Source organism: Rhopilema esculentum, chromosome 7 (assembly GCF_057945365.1).
Source record: "Rhopilema esculentum isolate cy_ngs chromosome 7, ASM5794536v1, whole genome shotgun sequence".
NCBI lineage: Eukaryota > Metazoa > Cnidaria > Scyphozoa > Rhizostomeae > Rhizostomatidae > Rhopilema > Rhopilema esculentum.
The window spans coordinates 9498197-9523229 of NC_142821.1; the positions used below are offsets into that span (position 1 = coordinate 9498197).

The 25033-nt window shown below is 36.4% G+C and overlaps 2 protein-coding genes and 1 long non-coding RNA gene across 4 annotated transcripts; 2 read left to right on the forward strand and 1 right to left on the reverse strand.

The window, feature by feature from the left end:
- Window positions 1-342: 342 nt before the first annotated feature.
- Window positions 343-20815, reverse strand: LOC148959959 (uncharacterized). 2 transcript variants are annotated; one of them, XR_016143869.1, is made up of 4 exons: window positions 20340-20815; window positions 13749-13824; window positions 13361-13423; window positions 343-7190 (listed from the first exon to the last, which is right to left on the reverse strand). It is a non-coding gene; the product is annotated as an uncharacterized LOC148959959 (long non-coding RNA). The 2 variants fall into 2 exon arrangements; XR_016143870.1 differs by having other exon boundaries at window positions 343-4536; window positions 6284-13423; window positions 20340-20480.
- LOC135683418 (perforin-like protein 1) lies at window positions 3717-11145 on the forward strand. The gene is made up of 8 exons (XM_089109215.1): window positions 3717-3873; window positions 4123-4206; window positions 4704-5253; window positions 5422-5636; window positions 6973-7127; window positions 7943-8138; window positions 9299-9845; window positions 11047-11145. Exons 1-8 carry the CDS (start codon window positions 3813-3815, stop codon window positions 11069-11071), a joined length of 1833 nt encoding a protein of 610 aa, XP_088965341.1. The 5' UTR covers window positions 3717-3812; the 3' UTR covers window positions 11072-11145.
- On the forward strand, window positions 16063-18520 carry LOC148959960 (perforin-like protein 1). The gene is given in 4 exon segments (XM_089109259.1): window positions 16063-17194; window positions 17197-17239; window positions 17581-17795; window positions 18297-18520. Coding segments are annotated over 4 exon segments (975 nt in total). The 5' UTR covers window positions 16063-16701.
- Window positions 20816-25033: the final 4218 nt, after the last annotated feature.

Below are 25033 nucleotides of genomic sequence, written 5' to 3' on the forward strand. Positions count from 1 at the left end.
GGCATAAAATCATCCAAAAACAACACCCGAAAATTTTGAATATTTGTATTGATGAAAGGCATTTCAAATAAACTCTGTCGATAGCCGGTACTTTTAGATTTATTTATAAAACTATCAAGCTCTCTTCGCCATATCCCGTTGTGTACAAATTTTGCAAAAATGTTTAGTCTTTTTTCAGACGTCGAGGCTCGGAGGTGATTATTGATTATCAGAAGCGAAGTAAAACCAACACTTCTCATCCCCCAAACATGTTCTCGTCGATTTGGATGAAAATGACAAATTAGACACTGATGTGTTTTTGCAGTTGATGTTGAAATTCATTATGGAAAAGCAGCTCATGAATATTTCATTATTTTTCATTTCATTCAACACATTATACACAAGAGGCTACAATGGATGGACGCCGTGCGGCACGACTATTGGACGCACCACTCGGCTCAGATGAGATATGCTAGCTACATACATACATACATACAAACATACATACATACATACAAACATACATACATACTTATGCATACATGCTTTTCTCGATGGGTTTTGGGGTCTTTATCTTTGCAAAGAAAAATTAATGTCCTGTCTAGTGCCTTTATTGACTTCCATCGGCAAGCCCAACGCCTTGCGCTTTGTTTCTTTTACCTATGACGAATCATGTTCAATTTTCTTCTCGGAAATTCTATTTCTTTTTGGGCTGGTCTCAATGAATTGTAGAGACCTTGAGCAACACCCAGTCTATTTCTCATTGTCCCACTTTCTGCAATAGGGTCCCATATACCCAATCTTGCCTGAAAAAATCAGCTGCTGGAGCCCTTCGTATGTATATAATAATAATAAGTATATTATAAATTGAATTACTTCGTGATGGCTGATTTTAGGAAGTTTGTACAGACTCTTAACAGACAAAAAGTTACTCTGAAAAAAGTTTTTAAGAGTATGAATCCTCCTTTCGAAAAAAATGCGAAAATGTATTGATATTTTCTTTGTTTATCGAGTAAACTCGTACCCGAAAAGAATTAGAATGGCACTGCAAAGGGATCATGCTACAAATTTCATGTTTGATGTACATCAAAGCAGTTTGAAAACAGCCACGCTGTTGAACATTTCTTGTAGTCATGTCAGCATATCTGGTAAATAGAATAGGTACTCATGCAGGACTGTTGCCCAGATCGCGTGACTGTTTAATACGACACATTTTCAATACCTGCACATATTCTGAAAACAAAATTTCTAATTTCTTCACATTCTGTCAAGCAAGAACGAACATTTCCATAGCTTACGCTCTTGATTTGTAATTTCTTTGTATAGATTAACCCTTGCATCAGAAAACCTGTATTTTGTAATAACAAAAATGCAGGTTCGAGGCATCATTTAGGAACCTTATCTCTGTAGTCATTTACTTAATCCACGCACTGCCAATTTTATTATACTTTTATCCCTGACTTAAACTGCCTATGAAATGAAATTTTACAAGTTTAGATAAAGGCACACTTTTTATAAGCGAAATGCCACAATTAATCTTCAAGCATTGGACTAGGACATTCGTAATCAGCCTCTAATTCTTGAATGAATTTCTGCCTCTAACTCTTGGCCTTTTGATTGTGATGCTTTCTGTAAAACGAGGGTGATTTCTGTAACACAATAAACTACAAGCAATGCAGATGATGTTTTCATAATGACAGACAATTTTTCGAAATCTTTTCATTTTCAAACCGCCATTAAAGTGAGAAATTGAATACAAATAGGTTTCCTCCAAAATTAATTCTAGGCTTAAGTTCAAGGGTTAATCAATTTTTATGAATAAGTCTTTGAATTGATTTTAAACTCTTTACCAACAGAAAATGAAGTAGAGAGGCTAAAAGATAGCAACGAAGTTTCTGAAGAGAACTCTGAAGTATCTAGATGGATAGATTATTCAAAGAGAAATTTTAGTTGTGTTAGCAAAGAAATAAATGTTTTTCTGCTTAATAGTTTAACTGCAGTCAAAATCCAGTTTTGCTCTCTAAATTTCATGAATTTCTTTTTACAATTATCACTTCTTTGAGGCTCAGGTTTAATCAGCAGGAATTATTGAAGTATTTGGCAGTTGTAGGCTATTTTTCTAGATTTTTTAATTTTGATTCAAAATGGAGCGAATTTACTTCTAAAAAGGCAATCTTTCTAACAATGTGACCAATTGAAGTAATTGTCAAAATTTCTGTTCTTGAGTATCTATAGGAGTATAAAACAATGTCTAAGGCTTAATAAGAATTTCAAACTTCATAAATAATTTATAGACATAAATAGTTGTTTAGAGGCACTAGGAGTGACGCTGAGTTACTTACGATTTTCAATCTAATAGACGTTGAGCCTCTGAAAACCTAGTTGCAGTCTGGCAGTTGCCTAGAAGTTTTTGGAACCGAGATTTGATTTTGCAGAAAAGCTTTTTTAAAAGGGGAACACCATCCTAAAACATGGATATTCCAATTAACTTAATGGCGAAAATGCGAACAAATCTCGCGGTCTGTATGCAATGTACTAATTTGCAGGTAACCATGAGGAATTTCGCTATTAAACAAGGTTTAAAACATTACTGACATGTTGACAAAATTCAAGTCAAAACAAGAGTGTTCTGAAAAAACTGCCACAATGAAACCCTGAGATGGCAAAACATTAAAAATGCTAGAATTATCACTGCCTATAGCTTTAAAAATCCCTTTAAGCTCATTATATCGAGTCTGCTTAAGGTTCAAACGTTACAGAACCTTGTAGCTATATACTACATACTTTTTGCAAAAAGAAATCATGGAGAAACTCGGAACTTTATTATTTTTTAACTTTGGTTGTTTTTTCTCAGTTTTCCCTTTTACCTTACGATTTATATAGTCTTATCTTGTAAACCCAGGCTAGTCAGTTGCAAACTACCTATGTAATAGGAAGATTTGTAATTGCAGTTTAACTGAATTGAAATGAAAAGTTTCCATTTTAATCGGTTGGTTGAAGATGTTTCTCATTCAGAGGGATAAGTCTCTGCAACGGGTTGAGTGATGACACAAAATTCAACTAACTCTAGAGATTTAAAGAAGGGCTGATAAAATGTTGTATTGCATTGGTCGCAGATTTTTTTCGCATGCAGTTTCTATTAATCTTATCTATACTAATCATACTGTGTTACATTGCAATTATTTTCCTTAGTTTAGCTCATGTTGTGTTCTAATGCATGGCCCTTTATAGAATAGTTTTTCTCCAACAGTGGGGTTAAAATGAATGGGCACAGTGCGGCATGACCATTGGTCGCACCACTTGACCCATATAAGTTCAGTTCAACTCTGTCTGCCGTGCCGAAACCGAAATTCGTGTTTTTAGCGTTGCGTCATCCCGTACCAACTGGTTCGTTATGCGCAGCATTGCTTCTAAAACAAAGCTTGTTTTATTAAGCCCTTTAAATTGCTTTGATTAGAATTTAATTGGACTTTGATAAAGCCTGAATATTTCTGTACTCCACATCATAAGTATATCAGACAAGATAAAAGAAGCCAGACACAGGTGACACAAACATGGGCAAGGAAGCATGCAGTGAAAACACGTAGCCAACGTTGGGTGCAGTGAAAAGACGACCTTGCTTGCTAAATGATCTCAAAATTCCCGTCACGTTCTTGTTTGCTATTCTAGCACCATAAAATTTATAACTTGTACCAACAAATACTGCAAGCTTACCTAAATTCATACCGGGTTGTTTTCGAGTACCACGAGCTCATCATACCTGCAGCTTTGAGTAACAAGCATAAAATGCCACACACACACCATTGGTCTTCATCCATTGAACCAGGACAGTCATGATACGACTTCTGTTTCTCATTCTCGGTCTCTTGGCTGTTGCATTTGCTGTTGAAGGAGGTTAGTATGAAATGAATATCAATAAGAAAAATAAAATCAAGGTATTGCAAATAATGTTCTTAGATAGATTTCTCTTTCATATTTATTTCATTATGTCTTCATAATACATTGTATCTGGCAGATACCGTTTTTTTCTAGCTAGAATGTTTTCCTTGCAATCACATCATTTTATAGTAAGATGCAATTTAAGCACTGATTGATTATGAATTGATATTGATCTCGAGTTAACTTTGTCTATATTGCAACCAGAAAATGAAGTAGAAAGGAAAAAAGACAACAGTGATGTTGGTGAAGAGAGCTCTGGAGCAATTGGTAATGAGCTTGAAAAGAGAGGTAAGTTTCTAGGATAGATAAGTCACATTAAAGGAACTTAGGAAAAATGACTGCTTGAATAAAAAATTCAAGCAAATAGCAAAGCAATAAGTTTTCCTCTACTAATAAATATTTTTAAAAATTCCAACCCCAGTAGTTCTTATTCCTTTCTCAAAACATCATTATGGTGAAAATTTCCTTTTGAACGTGAACAGAGAGCCTTCTATCAGTAGTTATTGCCAGAAATTGTTCTATACAGCGTACTTTCGTCATCAATTCCTTAAAATTTTTCAGTGCCCCCACTACCAACTGCTCCTCCTTCCAATTTCCTTTGGATCCACAACTATCTACCTGCAATCAAAACATCAGGCATTAAAAAGGGTGTTAACTATTAAGAGTTGAAGCATATTACATGTACTATACTGACGTGTAAACGCTTAATTCATAAAAATACTTCTATCTTTTAGCAACCTAGAAAAGCAGTATTGTTTTTTTTGTGATAGATAAAACTTTTCTAGGTGACAAAACGATGCCAAACATTGGATACCTATTCAAAGGATATAATGTTTTAGAAGGAAATCCTATGGATCCAGAAAAGTTTGATCCCGGTTTCAGAGCAAAAATTTTCCAGGCCTCGTACCAGCAGGACAGATTAACTGACGATAGACAATTCAAAATCCCGGACAATGTGGATCTGGATGAAAAGGAGGCATGTAGTTCATCATTTTCTGCCGAGTCAGTAATGACTGAATCGGATTACCAGAAAAGCTTGATGGCAAAGGCAGCAGTATCTGGGTCCGGGCAGGTAGGCGTGGTAGAAGCCTCGTTCTCGGCAAGTACTGAGTACACCGAAATGTCAAAATCATTGAAGTCGAATAAGAAATCTGTGATAAAAACTGAAGCAACTTGTATCGTCTATGAAGCCAGGGTGCAGACAGGGACACCACCAGAATTCACTGCCAACTTTCTTGAGACAGTCAAACGTCTTGGTCAGGACCCAGAGGGCTATGGACGTTTTCTGGACACATTTGGAACACATTTTGTGGAAACAGTTGACATGGGAGCAAGGTAAATGCTGTCACGTACTCGCTTACCTTTTTATCATCATCAAAAATGCCGATCTTAAACCAGCTCAGCTTGCTGAATGATCTGAATTCTTGAAAAAGTTTCCACAGCTTTTGAAGAAACATTTAGAATATTTCAGCAGCATAAAGATTTTTGTTTCTCTTTTGTTAGATACGCAAGGTTGCAAGTAATCTCAAAAAGTAATCAAGAGAAGTTGAGCAAAAGTGGCATTGACGTGAAATTTGCAGCTGAAGCCTCTGCTGCCGGCGTCGGGTCTGCAAAGGCAGAATTCCAATTCAAAGTTGATGAAGAGCAAAAGAAGAAATTTGAGAAGTCAGTAGAGACGACCAAGACCGTGACGATTGGATCAAAGCCACCAGCAAATGGTAACATTTTATGCTTTTCGTATGTACTCTTGGAAAAAGGGAGGGTTTATTTTTAGAAATAATTATGAAGTAATTATGAAACTCATGTTCATATTTAGGGAAGGTATACTTTCAAGACATTTCCAGAGAAGTCTTGTCAATCACATAATTTTAAAAGCTTGCCTAAAAAATTCAAACTAAATGAATTTTGTCAGCCGTTCCATTAATCTCAAATTTTTGAATCTTTGACCACTTTAATCAGCTATATTATAGAAAATGAGGTAATGTGAATTTCGCTTTCAAATATTTTATGAGCACGTTCGAAAATCTGCAATTTCACGCTCAAGAACATGAACAAAACAAAAACAAACTTTTTCAAGTATTATGCGAAGGAGCAACAATGAAGGCCTCATTCTCATGTCGTGGAAACTGACAGAAAGCGAAAAGCAGGGAAAGTTTTCGAATATCTTTTAAGACTTTAAGAAACACTAGTTAGTACCCTTTTCAATCTATTTGGCATTGTTTTCAAAATATATACTTAAACAATCAATGTGGGATTGCAGCTAAAAGTTTTATGTAAATTTAGGTTTCTGATTGCATTAGCTAGTATTTTTGGAATGTATTTGGCATTGATTGGCTTATTACTATCGTAATAAAGAAGATATTACCCGAATGGTTGTTATTATCTTCCTTTGAAGGTACATATTCCTGTGAAGCAAGGGTAAAAAGTGATATGTAGGCTATGGATATCATCTAGCACACAGGTCATTTCGGATAAAAAGCGCCTATCAAAATAATTCAAATAATTGCTTTACATTTAATTACTTTCTCATTATTTCACTGTTACAGCAGCCATACAAGAAACACTCAAATCTGTTTGAATTACAAAATTTTCGATTTCTACAAGTTTTTCTAAAAAGATTCTCGAAGTTGCCTCAATCATCCCTAAATACACCCTTTACCAATATAATCGCCACCTGCGCAGCAGTTGTAAATTACGTGGCTTGTATACATCCAATTGGCCATGCGGCACGAGGGAAGTCCAAGATCCTTCGAACTTGGTCATCTCATTTCCCCAACAAATATTTAAGAAAATGATCAAAATAACAGCCAAAATTTACAATAACATGAAGTTCCTACGTCACCAGTTTAATTCTTAATATTTGCAGAAAGCTCGAACCAAAAAGGTGGTTGTCCTCAGGGGAATCTAATCGAAATACGGAGCTTTTATTAAGGGTTGCGAAGGGAATTTCAAGGGACCTGAAAGCTTTGTTCGACTTAGACAGTGGTTACTGTACTTGCTCAGGATGTGTAATATTAACATTACTGGTATACATGAGAACATAAATATTTGCAGGTGACCATGAAGCATGGATGCAGGCATCAGTGGAAAATCCAATGCCTACATACTATCGACTGAAAAGCATTCTAGAAGTATTCCGACCGGCCTTCTTCGAGGATAATTCCGTAGACTACAGAAAGATAAGAACAGAGCTTTCACAATACCTCCAGGTTGTCATTTTTATGTTCAATATCCGATGAAGTCTTGTATGTTTTGGAGAGATAAAATCCTTCCTATTGTTAGAGACAAAAATCTCAATTATACGTGTAGGATAACATAACATGAAATAACAATGGATTCTCTCATGGAGAAAATGGTAATAGTATAGTGATCTAATCAAAATCATCAATAACTATACTCGATTATTCGTGTATGATGTGAGGACATTAAGTTACAAATGATCATCTAATGGAAAAAATAGTAATCGCTTAGTGACCTAGCCAATATCATCAATAATTTTTCTCGATATTTCGTGTAGAACAAAATAACAATTTTACGAAGGAATCTCTTAGAGAGAAAATGGTTGTCACACAGTGACTTTTTAGCGCATTTTGGATGTCTTTTTCCTAGCGCAAGTCCCATTTTTTCCTTTCCAGGTGGTTGAATTTTTTTGCATTTTTTCCTTATTGATACTACGCATGCGCAATGACTTCAAAACACCAAAAGGGAAGTTAGCATCTTGTTCGCATAAACTTGCCGAGACTCACTTCCAAAGATTTATTGGGTTAGAAGTAAAGATTACTCATTCACTACTCGTTCAAGATGACGTGGGAAAATACAATTTATTTCAAAAATGTGACCCTAATCAACTATCACTGAAAGCTTGGATTATTTCAAAGGAAGTTGATTTTGAATCTCCTTTCAAAGCTTAGGCATATTAATTAACTTTATTTTATTTTGTAACATATTCCCACTCTAATTATTACAAATGCTTTCTTTTTTGCTTAGAAGCAAAGAATCTTTAACCAATATCTTCTCTCAAAAGGGTTATTGCAAAAGGTTGAAGAAAACACAATTCCCAAATGTTGCTTGCGAAGGCCCCTCAAAAGGATGTGCAGGCGGCACCCAATGCAGCGTCAATGCAATTTGTACAGATAATACAAATAGTGGAGACGAAAATCATTTATACAATTGCAAATGTAAGGTTGGGTATGAAGGAGATGGAAAGCTTTGCGAGAGAAGTATGAATTGCACTTCAGTTCTATCAAACATCTTTTGCGTTAATGATGTAATCATGGTATTCAACTATTCGAGAAACTGTTTCATTAGCTGGTTTCAATGGGCTCATATGACTGTAAGTGTGGGTAAATGTTCTAGCTTGGGAATCAAAAAGTTTCCCACTCGTTGAAAGCATTTCCAACCCAAGCTTTGCGTTAATCATGAGTCTGTTCCTTCCGTCACTAAAGACGAATTATTTAAATACCAGGTCAGGCATTTTAATTTTTAAATGAACAACAAAGACCATGAAGCAGAACTTCTACCACTCCTCATGGAAATAGATTACCGTAAATCCTCGAATTGCCCCCACCCTCGAAAAGCCACACCTCGAATAAGCCCCCACTGCTACCGTATATTTTCGAATTGGACCCCTCATTTTGCCAGTTTTTGCCATCTGAGGTTGCCTATGGCGTTTTATTGAATTACCACGACAAATTCATACTTTTGGTAGTAATTAATTAAATGCTCATAAAGAAATTCCTACTAAAATAAAGAAGGTCTTATAATAACGTCTTCATATTGTCTACAATAATTTAATAAGCCCCCCCTCGTATAAACCCCCCCCGAACAAGCCCTCGTCCAAAAACATCAAAAATAAATGAGCCCCCAGGGGGCCAATTCGAGGGTTTACGGTATTTGGCCATCAACCTTCAAAACAAACCCTGCCTTTAAAACAACTATGATCTCTCCAAGGTTTTTTGTATTTTTCAGCCTGCCTTCCTCTTTATTTCGTCATAATCATCATCAAATTGACATCATCATTAAATAATCCCCCAGTCGAGTAATGAAGTCAAAAGATCAAGATTAAATATCTTGCTGAGCTGAACTTCATAAATGTGACATTATCGAACTTTTATTTACAACAACAAGCTAAATGATCATAGAGGCAGTGTCGTGTTTTTAGAGAAAAAAAGATCTAAATGTCTCCCTTATGAATTTTGAAATGTTAATCTAGAATTTTTTGCTATTGATTTTGGTCATCAGGCTTTTAAACTTTAACATGGAAGGATACTTTGAATAACAAAGCTTGCAATCTTAAAATTCAAACTCTCACAGCAAATTCAAACTCTCACAGCAAATTCAAATCTGACAGCGAAATATTTGCATTGTTATTATTATGCAGAACTGGAATGGAAGCTGACGGATGAGATAAAGCAAGAAGAAAATAGAGGTGGATGGGGAACTTGGGGAACCATGGACTATTGTGAAAGTGGTGTTCTTGCCAATGGATTTTTGTTGAGGGCGGAGAAAGATCAAGGTTCTGGAGACGACACTGGGGCCAACGCTGTTTGTTTACAATGCGGTAACAGGCAAAAGTGTTCGAATAAGGGGCCATGGGGTGATTGGTCAGACACAATCAGTTGTCCAGAAGGAAGCTATTTAACTGGCTGGAGGCAAAACGTAGAGGACTATATTGGGAATGGAGATGATACTGCCTTAGACAATGTGGAGTATCGCTGCAGAGATATAGAGACCTGGAAGCAAACGAAGCAGATAAAAACGAAAGCAGCAGAATGGGGAAGATGGAGCAGGTTTCAAGAATGTAGAAAGGGAGAATTTATATGTGGAATCAAAACCAGAGTAGAGAGTCCTGGTGGTGATGACACTGCTCTTAATGACATTATACACCAATGCTGTAAACCAGTTCTTAACAAGAAGAGGAACATGAAGTAAGAAACTTTTTGCTTTTCAGTTTGACATTATAGAGTTGTCAAGTTATGACGTCACAAAAATCAATTTTGAGAATTTTTGAAATTTTTTCCCATAACCTGAAAAAGCATCATAAAATACCTTTAAATCTGCAAAGTCAGTTAAAGGTATTACGAATTGGCTGAGATATATCCAGATGAGCACAAGCTCTCGCCCCATCAAACCTCTGTAATTTGGTCTCAGTTCATAACTTTATGAACTGAGCCAAAATAACAGTACCGTAAAAGCTCTATTAAGCCCCCTCTCTATAAAGCCCCATCAACCTCTGTAATTTGGTCTCAGTTCATAACTTTATGAACTGAGCCAAAATAACAGTACCGTAAAAGCTCTATTAAGCCCCCTCTCTATAAAGCCCCCTCTCTATAAAGCCCTCCTCTCTATTAAGTCACTTCTTATCAAGCCAAACCTTAAAATAAGCCCCCACTTTCTATTAAGCCCCCCCCCTGTTTAGACTTTGTTGTCAAACATGAAAAACATGATCATTTACTGGGTGTGATGATAATAAAATTGTGTGCATTAAATGCGGCCCATGTAAAGACTTACTAGTGCGCCTAAATAATCAGTCGAAATTTGTTTAGAAGTTGTCCCAGGGTGATCAATTGATCCTAGTAATTTTGATAAAGATGAGGACCTTAAAATTGATTTATTAGACTGTCAAAGCTGCCAGCGAAGTTTTCTGAGAACATATGTAAGACATCTCTTTAACAAAACAATATACAAGGATATTTTTATAATATTTTCTACTTCAAATTTTTAATAGGCCCCTTCTCTCTAATTAGCCCCCTCTCTTTTAAGCCCCCTTCAAGGACTTGAAAAAATAAATAGGCCCCCTGTGGGCTTAATAGAGCTACTACGGTAATCCGTTAGCAAACTTCAAACTTTCTATTGATCATAACTCGCCCAACTTTTGAAAATTTTAACTGATTTTGGTATTTGGAAGTATAATGTTCTTTCGTGTTATGTGGTCCAAATTCGAAAATTCCAAGAACAGTTTTTTGTGACGTCACACTTGAAAACCCTACTCTCTAGAGGGTTTCCAGTTATAATAGATGTCAATGAAATGGAATTCACTTAAATTGTCAAATTTTAGAAGAAGGTTTACCAAGAGTCAAAGATAAAAGGAAAAAACTTATGTTTCAACAAAAATTATTTTCATTTTAGATTCAAGTATGGGAGAAGATCGTAAATAGAGAAGCAAGCCAAGAAGATTAATTTGAGAATTGATAATAAAGATGGGTTTGAGAATGAATAGCTTATCAATCTATTTGCATCTGTGCTTCTTGTTCTGCTTAAACAACTTTTTTGAAGCTATCTTGCAAAAACAATGTTTTGTAAGATAGCTCAAGAATCTAAAATGAAAGAGGGTTTACAAGAGCAAGGTTGAGCTCCCGCCACGTTTGAACGCCACCTGGTTGAGCGCCAGGCGTTTGTATAATAAAAATATATTTATCGCATAAGGAATGTTAATTGGAAATTAATCTTAAGTTATTTAAGGCATTACTTTCATTTGGATGGTGCCTTTTATATTTTCAAAACCTCATGTCAAAAAAACCTCAGTGCTGGAAGCCTCGAATTGTCGACAAAAACAAACACAAAATTCAAGGTCCCCTAAAAGTATATCTGAATCCAATTGAAAAATGAAAAGAATTTTTGTTTAGTTTTATGGCGAGCAAAACTCAAAAGAATTTTATTGCAAAAATATTCAATATGCGCCTTTTGAAATGAATGAATTCAAAAAATGGTTTGTCAACTAGAGTCAACATTTAAATTTTCTGCAGCATTACAAAACTGATTAAAAGAATCATTTTACTTTACACTAGGGACAAGGTAATTCTGTTCCACACGACGAGATCCCAAATACATTTAAAAAAACTGACATACTTTCAACTTTACCAGGTTTGGGTAAAATGATAAATACAAGAGGAATTGGAAGAAATGTATCTTAAAATCGCGCAGTAAATATTTCCACGACAGAATTAATTCGTCATCTTCCCGTTAAATTGAAAACTTCACGTTGTTAGCTAGGGCTCTTGCAAATGTTTTCTCATCTGCATATAAAAGTAAGAAAAGAATAAAGCAAATCATAAAGAGGCCACAAATACATGCTTACAATCTTCCAAAGACAAAAACGCCCCCTTGAGGCTTACACTCTGTAGGGACGTGGAAAGCATTTTCAAGTTAGAAGGGCACGGGTAGGGAGGCCACTGTTTAACAGCAAAAGGGGCACATTTCCAAAGTTTTTTGTGAAGAAAAGTTTGAAAATTTTTCAGCTTTTCAGTTCGAAATGGATGAAAGTTTTTGATAAGCAGGATTTTTAACAGAGGTATTAATTAATTTGTCGATAATTGCCGATACAGTAAATGCACGCATAAAAGAAACCCTTTGTATGAGAAACATGCCTCACATTTCACAAAGAGGCTCTTTTATAAGAAAGAATTCTGGGCCTGAAATTAGAATGTTTCTTTTTTTCAAATATGAACCATCGTCATTTACATTTTCTGTTTATGCTCTAGGATGGTCGCCATATTTTTATTCTATTGATATGAAAGATTATACTTTAGATTGTGCATAATACACACCCACCAGTAATACTGAATACACATCCATGGAGAGTACTGGCATAGAAACTTGATTTGATATTACCTTTTGAAAAGAAACATAATGAAAGGCTTCAATTGAAAAGAAACTTCCTGTGGCCCTAGTTTAAAAAAGCAGTTTCTTGCGGGTCCTTACTGTAAGATCCCGGTAGTAGAAAACTTTAGCACTATGCGGAGGATTCTGTATTATTAATCCGTATTTGCTTTGGTAAGTATTGTCTTGGTGGGGTACTGGTTTCATCGCGATCAACCGTATTTAGTTTTGAATGGATATGGTTCTTTTGAATCCGAGATCTGAGGCCGATTTAATGAATTTTATGTAATCGTTTGTTTGAATCTGGACTATTGATTGATGGATTCAATACTGAATCATAAAAGAGCTTGTTCATCATATCTTGTTTATCCGGATTAAACTAGCATATGGAATAACTGCCCTGTTTATCCATTCTGGCAGAAAGTGTTATTTTCCTTATAAATCTGACGATGCTCCCATGTCTTTTGGTGCCGTGACCAATGTGCAGACTAGTTGAGAATGGATTTGTTCATCGTCTCTTAATATATCGATAACTGGATTATGAGTAATTACATCATAAAATGAAGTGCTACGTGATGGCTGATGTTAAGAAGTTAGTACAGACTCAGAGCGTACAAAGAATTACTCTCAAAAATGTTTTAAAAATATGAATGCACCTTTCGAGAAAAATTGCGAGAATGTATTGATATTTTCTTTGTTGGTCGAGCAAATTTGTACCTAAAAAGGATTAGAATGACACTGCAAGGGAATTATGCTACAAATTTCATGTTTGATCTACATCAAAGCAGTTTGTAAAACAGCAACGCTGTTAAACATACCTTGTAGTCATATCTAGAACTCATACCTGGCAAATATACCTGATAAATTGTAGAGAGGTACTCAGGCATCATTGTTGCCCCATACAGACCTGTAACAAGATCGCACGAGTGTTTATTCATTTTGCGATACCTGCACTGTCTGAAGACAAACATTTTGGTTACTGCTCGTCCTGTCAAGCAAGAACAAGCACTTCAATAGCTTACGCTTCTGATTTGTAATTTCTTTGTATAAGTTAACCCTTGCATCAGAAAACCTGCATTTTGTACAAAGAGACAATGCAGGTTTGAAGGTTATGTCTAAAAGGTATTTTTGCTTTTGGGCACCTTTTTCTAATAGTCATTACGTTAATCCCCGTACTGCCAATTTTATTATACCTGCATCTGTGACTAAAAGGCCTCGAATGCCATAAATACCTTATTGGTTTTCATGCACTGGACCAGGACTCTCACTATGCCATCTTTGCCTCTGATTCTCTGCCTTGTAGCTGTTCTATTAAAGGAGGTAGGTGTAGAGTAAATATTAGAAATGCTAAAAAAATCCAAACATTGCATATAATGTTTTCAAAATGACAGATCATTTTTCGAAGTCCTTTCAAACCCTCCTTAAAGAGTTCTTTTAATATTAATGAATCGTTTTCTAAACGGATCTTCTATTCTCCATCTTATTTGGTTTAATCTTGCATTTATCTACCAGGAGAAACAGCCACTATTCTATACTCTAAGAAGGGTATTTTTTCTTTCAACGACTTCCAGCCACTATCTTTAAAATAATTTTTATGAATAAATCTTCAAATTAATTTCATACTCTTCTACAATAGAAAATGAAGTAAAAATGCTAAAAGATAGCAACAAAGTTCCTGAAGAGAACTCTGAAGGATCTGGCGACCAGCTAGAAAAGCGAGATATGCTTATAAAATAACGCTTCTAGATATTGCTTTATAGAAAGATTAATGACAAAAAAAATAATATAAAGGTATAATTTTCTGTAAGGATGAACTAGTCAATAGAGAAATTTCAGTTCTGTTATCAAATAATTAATGTCTTTCGATATATTATTTTTCAAAGAGAGATCAAACTCCAGGATTGCTTCCTAAATTTTTTTTACAATCATCTCACTTGTTGGAGGTTTAAGTCAAATCAGCAGAAATTATTTGGAATGGAAGTTTCGCAGAGATTTCAGAGATTTCAAAGATTTCAGAGATTTCAGAGATTTCAGAGATTTCAGAGATTCTTAGGAGAGATTTCAGACTCTCGTATAAACTTTGAAAGTCCAATGGTTTATTTTGAATTATATGCATTGACAATTTCGACATTTTAAAGTTGTCAAGGTATTGCATGTTACATGATAAATCAATATTTTTAGCATCAGAATATCTTTAAAAAGATCAGGATTCAAAGCTTCTGGAGAGAGAGAAAAGTAGAAGAATTGTGCAAATTGTGATACAAGCACCAAAATTTCAGAAAACACCAAGTTTGATATGCTAAACAACATGTGATATAGACCCAAATCATATCTTGCCCTTAAGTTATATTTTTAGACTGGGGTACTCTGGTACAGACCTCGAAATGTACCATTGGCCATAAACAGAGAAAACTAGGTTATAGAAAGTTGAAATTCACAATATAAAGTCAGTTTGACACACTGACAAAGATATGACATAGATCCAAGTCATATCTTGCCCCTAAGTTCTATTTTAAGACTAGGGTGCTCTGGAACAGACCCCTAAATGTACCATTGGCCATAAACAGAGAAAGCCAGATAATAGAAAGATGAAATTTACAGTATAAAAACCAGGGACGCCGGAGAGGGGGAGCGCGGGGGGTCAACTGCCCCTGTTGACTTGTGATAGAAGGGGCAAGGGGGGCTAAAGTGCAGTTTTCATAGAAGTGCCTTTGACGCCGGCCTTTTGTTGGAAATCAAAGAGATTCATATGAAACCTTGACTGTAGTGCCTTATTTATGACGAAATTTCTCAAACGTTGTAAATAAATTTCTTATGATTAAATTACTTGTAATTAAATTAAGCCGATTATTAAGATACCGACAGAAGATCGAAACAAAATGACAGTTACGAAAGAACTGTTGGTAGCTAGAAATTATTTTTCAAATGTCCTTTTTTCTCACGCCCGCCCTCCTTGCCCCTTGATCATTCCGGCGTCCCTGATGAAGACAGTTTGATCCGCTGAACATCTTGTGATATTGACCCAAATCATATCTTTTCCCTTAGTTCTATTTTTAGACAGGGTACTCTTTTAAAAAAGCCTTAAATGCACCATTGGCCATTAATGAAAATGCCAGGTCATTGAAAGTTGAAAATCAGAGTATAAAGCCAACTTGATACCCTGAACGATAAAAATTTACAATATGAAGGCAGATTGATACGCTGACAAAGATGTTAGATAGTTCCAATTCATATCTTGCCACGATTACTAAAGACAAAGAATAAATTAACAGCTTTTCTCGTAAAGGTTGTAAAAAACACACAGCATAGTTTGAAAACAAAACATGTTGTTCCTTAACTCAACAAATTGTATGATAATAAAGTTTTAGGTTTATGGAAGAAGTACCTTTACCTCCGTTTTATAGGGGTCAGTTGACTACGTTCAGACATTATCGATTGAAGGTACACATTTCAGTGCATGGCAGATTAGCAATCTTCAATGAGCACCTTACCGCACATGAATTTCATGCAGGTGAATAGGTTAAAATTAAACCCTAGACTAAAAATTATGGTCTGAACTTTGGGGCAAGGCATTATTTTGGTCTATATCACATCTTTTACAGCGTGTCAAAATGCCTTTATATTGTAAATTTTAACTTTCTTTGACCTGGCGTTCTCTGTTTATGGCTAATGGTACATTTTGAGCTTGTTAAAAAAGTGACCCAAGACAAGTAAATAAAACTCAGAGGCAAGGCATGATTTGGGTCTATATCACAGCCTTTTCAGCGTGTCAAACTTCCTGTTTTCTGAAATTGTGGTGCTTGTATCACAATTTGCACAATTCTGCTGTTTTTCAGCACTAATCTCTTGCACTATTTGCGGAATTTTTAAGGAAAACTGTAAAGGCTATTTTTAGGATTTGTACGTTAATAAAGGTAGAAAACTGTTATTAGAAAGCTTAAATTTTCTGATGAGACAGAAGATTCCTTATTCTAAGTACTTTATGTTGAAGATTCTGCATTTTGCATTATGAGCTATCTGTATCAGAATCTTCATCAGATATGGGATTGCAAATCAGAGTGAAAGTCTATTGGAAATAATTTGATTTACTTAAACCATTTTAATGATTTCTTATAGCTAATTTTGTCTGTTGACACATTAAAAATACGTATACTAATATATTAAACTTTTTTAGATGACAAAACAATGCCAAATATTGGATATCTATTCAGAGGATACAATATTTTAGAAGGAAGCCCTATGGATCCAGAAAGGTTTGATCCCGGTTTCAGAGCAAAAGTTTTCCAGGCCACGTACCAGCAGGACAGATTTACTGACGATAGACAATTCAAAATCCCGGACAATGTGGACCTGGATGAAAAAGAGGCATGTAGTTCATCATTTTCTGCTGAGTCAGTAATGACTGAATCGGATTACCAAAATAGCTTGATGGCAAAGGCAGCAGTATCTGGCTCAGGGCAGTTAGGCGTGGTAAAAGCCTCGTTCTCAGCAAGTACTGAGTATACCCAAATGTCAAAATCATTGAAGTCCAATAAGAAGTCTGTGATAAAAACTGAAGCAACTTGTATCGTCTATGAAGCCAGGGTGCAGACAGGAACACCACCAAAATTCACTGCCAACTTTCTCGCGACAGTAAAACGTCTTGGTCAGGACCCAGTGGATTATGGACGTTTTCTGGACATATTGGAACACATTTTGCGGAAACAGTTGACATGGGAGCAAGGTAAAATACCTTCTTCTTCTTACTCACTGTTTACAAGAGAAAATTTTTCTTCACATTGTCAAGAAATTGCTGTCATTAATATTATCATATTTGTTAACACAAAAAGAAATGCCTGACTACAAAGGAGGGGGAAACTTTGTAGGCATATTTCCATTTTTATACGTGTACAAGTGGTCTAAATATGTGTACAATTGATCAAATCTTTTATAGTTAAGAACACTGCAAAAAAACTCTTGATGTATCATTATGATTCCCAAGGGTTTCGTGAACACTTTCTTCCATTTTTTGCGAAAAATTTCAAATGCAGTTTTTGCATGATTATTTGTGCAAATTTATATCAGCTCTTCAAGGTTACAAATAATCTCGAAAAGAAATCAAGAGAAGCTGAGGAAAAATGGCATTGACGTGAAATTCGCAGCTGAAGCCTCTGCTCCGGGTATCGGGTCTGCAAGGTCAGAAAACCAAATAAAGGCTAATGAGGAGCAAAAGAAGAAATTTGAGAAGTCAGTAGAGACGACCAAGACCGTGACGATTGGATCAAGGCCGCCAGCAAATGGTAACATTTCTTAATTTTAGTTTGAATTGTTAGAAAAGGAAGAGTATGTCTCTAAAATGGTTAGCTTTCTAAAAGTTTGGCTGGCTGAAGTAATTGTGAAATGTTTTGTTATTAAGTGTCTATAGAATTATCAGCAAATGTTTGAGACTTTCTAAGAATGCTCAAATTTCCTTAAAAACTTGGCAGTAAAAGTTGCTTAGAGGCATAAGCAGGCCCTCAATGTTTAATCAAATAGACGTCCAGCCTCTGCATTTCTAGATGCTGTCTTTTAGTCACCTTGAAATTTTTGCAACCAAGATTTGATTTAGCTATCTCCTTTGGAAAAAAATGTGTCACCATCCAAAAGCCAGTGAGTTTTTGATTAAATTAATGGCGAAAATGTGAACAAATTTTGCATTCGATTTGTATGAGATATAATTATTTCCAGGTAACCATGCGGTATTTCACCAATAAAGCAGGGATAAAAAATAACTGATATACATGAGCGTAACATATTTGCAGGTGACCACGAATCATGGATGCAGGCATCAGTGGAAAATCCAATGCCTACATACTATCGACTGAAAAGCATTCTGAACGTTTTCCGACCTGCGTTCTTCAAGGATGATTCTGTAGACGACAGAAAGATAAGAATAGAGCTTTCGCAATACCTACAGGTGGTCTTTTTACATTTTTTGCATATAAGAACTCTAAGAGCTAAACTTTCCAATAAGCCGTCATTTTAGGTTCTAAATCAAAGCAACTTATATTTCGGTATATTTTTCATCGGAAAATTTTTCATCCGTTGCAAATAACGATGTTTTCTCATCTAAACATTCAAATCGAGTTGATATTAACTCGTTGCTTCACGTGCCTCCTATAGTAAATTCGGAGAGATCTGTTCCACATCGAAATACAGAGGAAGAAGTCTTGGACTTGTTGAAAATGAACTGTCTGTGGGAGATTTAGGTAAGTAAAGCAATGGTCTGGTCTCTGATAAGCTGGCCTTAAAAATCGAGGAAAAACCCTAGCAGAAAGGCAGTAGCTCAAGTTTTAAAGGACCTTAAGAGTATCTCAGTTTTAGCTTAGTATATTGCCTGATAGGGGCAGCATTACCTGTTTCAATCTTTCGGGTAATGACATCGGTATGACCTAAGGTGTTATCAAAAACATGAGAATATTGTAACAAAGTTTGCAATAAAGCTTTACGTTCATAAGGGAGTAGAGAGGGACTGAGAGACTTTTCCAACTCATGCTGAATTGTACTACTAGTAGAAGAAGTAGAATTACTAGTAACTGTGCATCATATAATATCCTCTGTGGAACCTGGAGATGCAACAAGTGGGCAGAATTCACCCACTTTCTGGCCTTACTGTAACTCTATATCAAAGCTGGCAGTATTCCTCACTGGAATATGTCTACTATTGGCCTGACTGACTGAATAAGCTAGAAAAATCTTACTAGGAAAGGCTTCAATATCCGAGACTGGTATGAACATGCCTAACTGATTTGAGCAACTCTTAGGTATCTGTGCGTCTACTATGACTTCAGTACGTCCTGGGATACAAATACTTGTGCTTAAGGTAATAGGGATAGGCCCTCTGGAACAAGACTGCATTAACAGGCAAGAACTATGTTTATCGCAAGTATGGTCATCTAAAGGCTGGCCTTCATGAGAACAAACAAGTATATCAGGGCTATTGGGGTGAAGGGGAGTGTCCCCATGAGCACCAACAAGAAAGTAGCCCCCCGGACCTTTATAGGAAAGATTTAGGCTATTACAAGTTAAAAAAACCGAACCTTAATTTTCTAACTCGTGAATAAATTACCAACAAAGTGACGGGCAAAAAGCTCCCTCAGAAATCATGCCCTCGACATCAGAAAATCAGTCGTGAGGCTACGTTCCCACATCATCGAGAGCGAGTTGGGCCGTTGGTGCAACGGCGCAAATCGCTAAACCTACCACTAATCTAAAGAGGAAGTGGTTACTTAGGGATTTTCCATAATGACCCCCAAATTTAATTGATAAAGGGGAGGGAATGGACAAGAAAAGTCTCTTTTCTTCACTAACAGCCGATGCACCAGTCCTACCTAAAACCATCCAAGTAAATGCTAAAAACCTAAAAGAATGCCTAAAGGTACGAGAAGTTTTATTGAAGTCATCAAAAGAAAACAAAAAGCAAAGAAAGGGAGGCACACTCAATTTGTCGCCTTTCAGCAAGCAAAGTTAAAGCAACACTATGCCAAAAAGCCTTAAATACCCCAAGAATAACCTAGGGAATATGAATCGCCATAAGCCATAAATCTTACCCTAGCATTACTAAACATATCCCCCGGAGGCCAAGACTACTTCGCAATACCAATAAACGAGTAACGCAAATGCAAGAGAACAACGAGAAGGCGTGGCACATGAGACCAAAAATATGAATAACAGTCAATAATCAACTAAAGAGTAACAGCCAATGCAAAAGCCCCTCGTGAAATTAAATCTGATTAAATTTTATTAAATCATCATTAAAGTGCATGGCAAAGGTTGTAGAAGATGGTCAGACACTAGAAAGTTACCTGGGTACGAAAACGAATCATTCTCAGGAAAAGAAAGAGGAGCTTGCACTGTCCCTTGGACAGAAAGGGGCTGACCAATGACACCATAACATCGCTGCTGAGTGGCTTGTAAAACTTGTTTTTGCCTAAGCTAAGCTGGTCAAAAATTTGGCAAGTAATGAAAGACTTCATAGAACCTGTATCGACTAACGCTTGGACTTTGACCCCACCCAGGGAACAACAAATGAGAGGCTGGCTGGGTAAATATGGCAACGAGGCTGGATAAACAGAAAAAAACACGGGGGTGACCTTCAACCCAGCTACCTATTGAGCCACCCCTTTGAAGTTTAAAGGACGCGTGCCTGACTGACTTGCGCCATTTTTATGAACAATGGCCCACCTCCATTGAGAGTCCCAAGGACAGTCTCTTCCAAAGTGACCAACCATGTTGCAGTTAAAACAACGCTGGTGACTCTGATTTCTTGATCGTCTTCATCCTCCTCGGCGAACATTGAAATACTCTAGTTGATTGCGTCAGTAGGGCAATGGTTGTGGCCAAGGGGTCCTCGGCAGACGGGCGGACAGGCGGACAGGCTGACCGGCGTTCAGGTTTGCATGGCCTGCACCAATGAAGAATCGTCGTCATGGAGATGAACAGCACGAAAGCGTTGAACCAACGCTGTCAAAGGTTGCGGTGGGGTTGTTTTCCAGGAGTTTAAGACGGATATGTGAAGGAAAACCGCGCATAAACTGTCGAGAGAGAAGGGCCTCTCTAGCTTCATCTTGTAACTCTGGATTTGCTTTTGAGAGAATGTCCTTCAGCTCCCAGAGAAAAGGTGAAGGGTCCCCCTGAGGGCGTAAAACACGCTGCTCCAAATCAGCAAAATAGCGCTCACGATCCACGGCGGGACATAAAGCTTCTCGTAGATGGTTCGTAAGGTTGGCACACGAGTTCTTCTGATCAGCAGCCAAGGAATGGTAGTATGTTGCAGCCGGGCCCGGTAGAAATGCCGGAAGGACAGCAAATTTCTTTGTATCATTCCAAGAGTTTGCCGAGGCACAACATTCAAATTGGCGAAGCCAGGAGACGATATCACCGGAATCGAACTTCTCAGGTACAACTGACGAGGTCATGATCAGTTATATTGATTGCTCAGCTCTGTACCTCTGTCACCAATGTTACGTTTGTGGATCCGAGCAGAGAGAGACGTAGAATGATCAAGACACTTGTACTTTGTAACAATGATTCTAATCGTGAACTGATTTCCAGTACTCTAATCCTTACTGAAATATCGCTGGTTAATGTAGCATGTAATGATGTTGATGATATGGGATGTTGACACATACAAATAGGACAATGGCAATGGATCATTACAAATCAAATCATATCATTTAAATCTCATTATAAGGTTAAATAAATCTAACGACGTATGCAAATGAAGGAAACCTGGTTGGGTTTCAATAGAAGACCCAGCATCGACTTCAACTCCTGAACCTTGCACATGTTAGGTCAAAGATCGAAAGTCACTGATAGCAATAGAGCACATTTCGAATAAATTATTCTTGTTATTCATAACTAAAAGGTTTCAAGATACTAGTGTAAATCCTTTCATTAGTTAAAACTTAAAATAAAAGTGAAATACGATAAATACAGAAGAATAAAAGTAAAATACCGAATTTTTCAAACACATGGCTCCACTACTCAGATTCAAACACCAACAGGTTGAAGGTTGAGCGCTGCACGTTGCTCGTAAAACTACTGAAAGGATTTTGGGTTCAAGTTATTTAAAATAACTTAGATGCCACAGCAAATCATTCATAGGGCAATCTGATTCGCCCAGCATGAATGATACCGAAAAATAGGTTGTTTTAATTTAAAACCTGAAACGTACTGTCGATCATTTCTTGTTTCATTGTTTCTTGACCAAAACATTACTAGTCCTTTTGAAGTTTCGTAAGGAAGTTTTGTTCTAGCTATGGAAAATATTTGAAAAATTAAGCAAACCTTGGGGTACTTTCATGTACATTATTTTCAATACCTAAAATAGATGACCTATACCCCCACCCAAACACAGTAATCATGTATTTTCCCCTTTTTTCTGGTATTTATTTTCAGGACTGGCAGGCTCCACTGGTATGTCTTTGAATCAGGTCGAATGCTGCGTGTCGCTCGTATAATTTCCACGTCGTTTTGCTTTAGGTATAGAAAAAATCTTCATCAAACCACACCGTTTTTTTTCGCAATGTTTTCAACTATGGTTTGCTGTAATGCCTGACCAAGCTCATTAAGCATTCTTAAAGAAATGCAACTGCGGGCTAAATTCCAAAATTTTCGAAAATTATACGAGGAATATTGACAGGTCAGATTAGTGTGAAGGGACAGATTTAACAGAAGGGGTTGTTGGTTTCAACACCCACCAATATTTTTGTGTTCTTCGGTAAAGTTTGCTTTCTGGTAAAAAGATCTTTTGATTATTAGTAGTAACAAATTAGTGCATCAAAGTTGCTTTCTTTATTTTCTTATTTTTTATCAAGTTGAAAACTGAATTTTAAAATTGGGCGTTTCCATCAGTTTCCAGTCACCTGAAAGGTGTGGCACAAAATCAAGTCATTGTCTCGCAACTTAAATCCTTGTCTCTTAAGTCCTTCCCTGTCAGCGAGTAACCACTAGTGACCTGAAACCGCGCATGTATGAACCACTAGGTTGATTTTTATTACTATTAAGATTAGCCGTATCTTTTTGACTTATTTTGTACCATTTTTCACTTCTTGTTGTCACAAATGCTTTCTTATTCCTTCAAGAGCAAAGGATCTTTAACCAATATATTTCTCAAAAGTGTTATTGTAAAAGATTGAAGAAAACACGATCCCCATATGTTACGTGCGAATGCCCCCCAAAAGGATGTGCGGGCGGCACCCAATGCAGCGTCAATGCAATTTGTACAGATAATACAAATAGTGGAGACGAAAATCATTTATACAATTGCAAATGTAAGGCTGGGTATGAAGGAGATGGAAAGCTTTGCGAGAGAAGTATGATTTGCATACTATCTTGTTTCTTGAAGGTAATTATGGGCTATTTCGCATTGTTTCTTTTACGTTTCTAAGACGATCCATAACTTCACCCAACACCTAGCCAACATAAATTTTGGGCGAATTGTTCGGTTGTTTGAGCACCTTGTTGTGTCACCAAACATTGGGATTTCCGTGAAGTTTGCTCTAGGTCAAACGTGTTGGGTGTTAAATGAATCTTTGGTAATATGTTGGTTCGATTGAATGACTCAGCCAACAATAGTTGATGTGCATCTCAGATGTAGTACCATTTTTGCACCGATTTGTTTTCAGATTTGAGATTATTAAGAAGAAAATTCAATAATTGATAAGTAACCTAAAGTTGCAATTGAAATTATTAAAAGGTTGTTCAGCAATCCAAAACAGAAATTTTGGTTAACCGTTGGGTAGATTTTTTCATTTTTGAATTTTTCTTAGAACAAGCTTTATTTTATTAAATTCTAAAAATCTAAAATTAATTTCTTTCTATTAACGACTCTTGCGCAACCAGCATGCTAAGCGGCAATTGCCTTGAAGAAATTGACTGTGTTTTGTGTTTTCACGCAGTACGATATTATGCCGGTTTTTTTAATTATAGTTGCAAAGCGTGCCGGTCGCATAAGAGCCTTTTACAACAAGCAATTAGTAGTAAATTTCATGTTAAAAAAAGTGCTGATTTTCCTAAACACTATTATTAGACTACAAAGACATTTTTCGGCTACTTTGTCGATAACGAGGAAACAGAATTAAACAACTTCCATTTTCAATACACTCAACACAAAGCACAAGGCGGCTTCTTGTGACCAACAAGACGGAAACAAGGTTAAATAGTACTATAATATTGAATAGGGTTTATAATATCGTTTTAGTCTCTTACACTACTGTCGTCAGAGATGGCAATAATGGTTCTGATATGTAAAATAATGACACACAAAGATTCTTACCAACTTTCCTTGCAAAACAAGCATAAATATGAGATTACCTTAATGGTCTAATTATTTTATTACTATTTTTCATAATAATTAAAGCTAACTTTCTCTTTATCAAAATACGCTGCTCTTAATGACATTATACACCAATGCTGTAGACCAATTCTAGACAGGAAGAGGGGGTATTAAATTACGTAACTCTTTGCTAATCAGTTTGATGATCTGAGATAAAAATTATATCTTGAACGCTAAAAATCTGAAAAAAAAACAATTTTCTTCTTTCAGCAGAAGCACTGAAATAAAGTGTGTTTCTATATTTTATAGACACCATGGCATTGACGTAAATTGTCGAATTGTATAATAGTGCTAACTGCAAATCAAAGATGAAAAGAAAGGAAAGCTTAATAATTCTAAAATGCGATGCCTTTATTCTAGTTTCCAGCAAAGCAGAAGAATGCAAGAAAGGGAAGCCAAGAAGATTAATTTGAATAATGTTGATATGGCTTTGAGAATAATGAGCTTTAGCAATTTATTTGCATCTGTGCTTCTCAATCTTCTTCAGTAACTTTTCTCGAGCTACCTGCAAAAACATTGACCCTCCTCCGCTTTCCGTTCCTATCCTATATTTCCGCACTCGAATTTATGTCTCTCTGGTATCCAGGGTAGGTTGCTTGATCAATAACGAAAATAAAATTTGGCTCCAAGTGCTTGAATAATAACGGAAATTGCAAAAAC

Excerpts from the sequence above, each read along its gene's own strand:
- LOC135683418 (XM_089109215.1), top strand. The coding sequence starts at position 3,813 with ATGATACGACTTCTGTTTCTCATTCTCGGTCTCTTGGCTGTTGCATTT. Across the intron at positions 3,874-4,122 it reads TGCATTTGCTGTTGAAGGAG|AAAATGAAGTAGAAAGGAAA; the intron begins GTTAGTATGAAA and ends TATTGCAACCAG. Across the intron at positions 8,139-9,298 it reads TGGAAAGCTTTGCGAGAGAA|AACTGGAATGGAAGCTGACG; the intron begins GTATGAATTGCA and ends ATTATTATGCAG.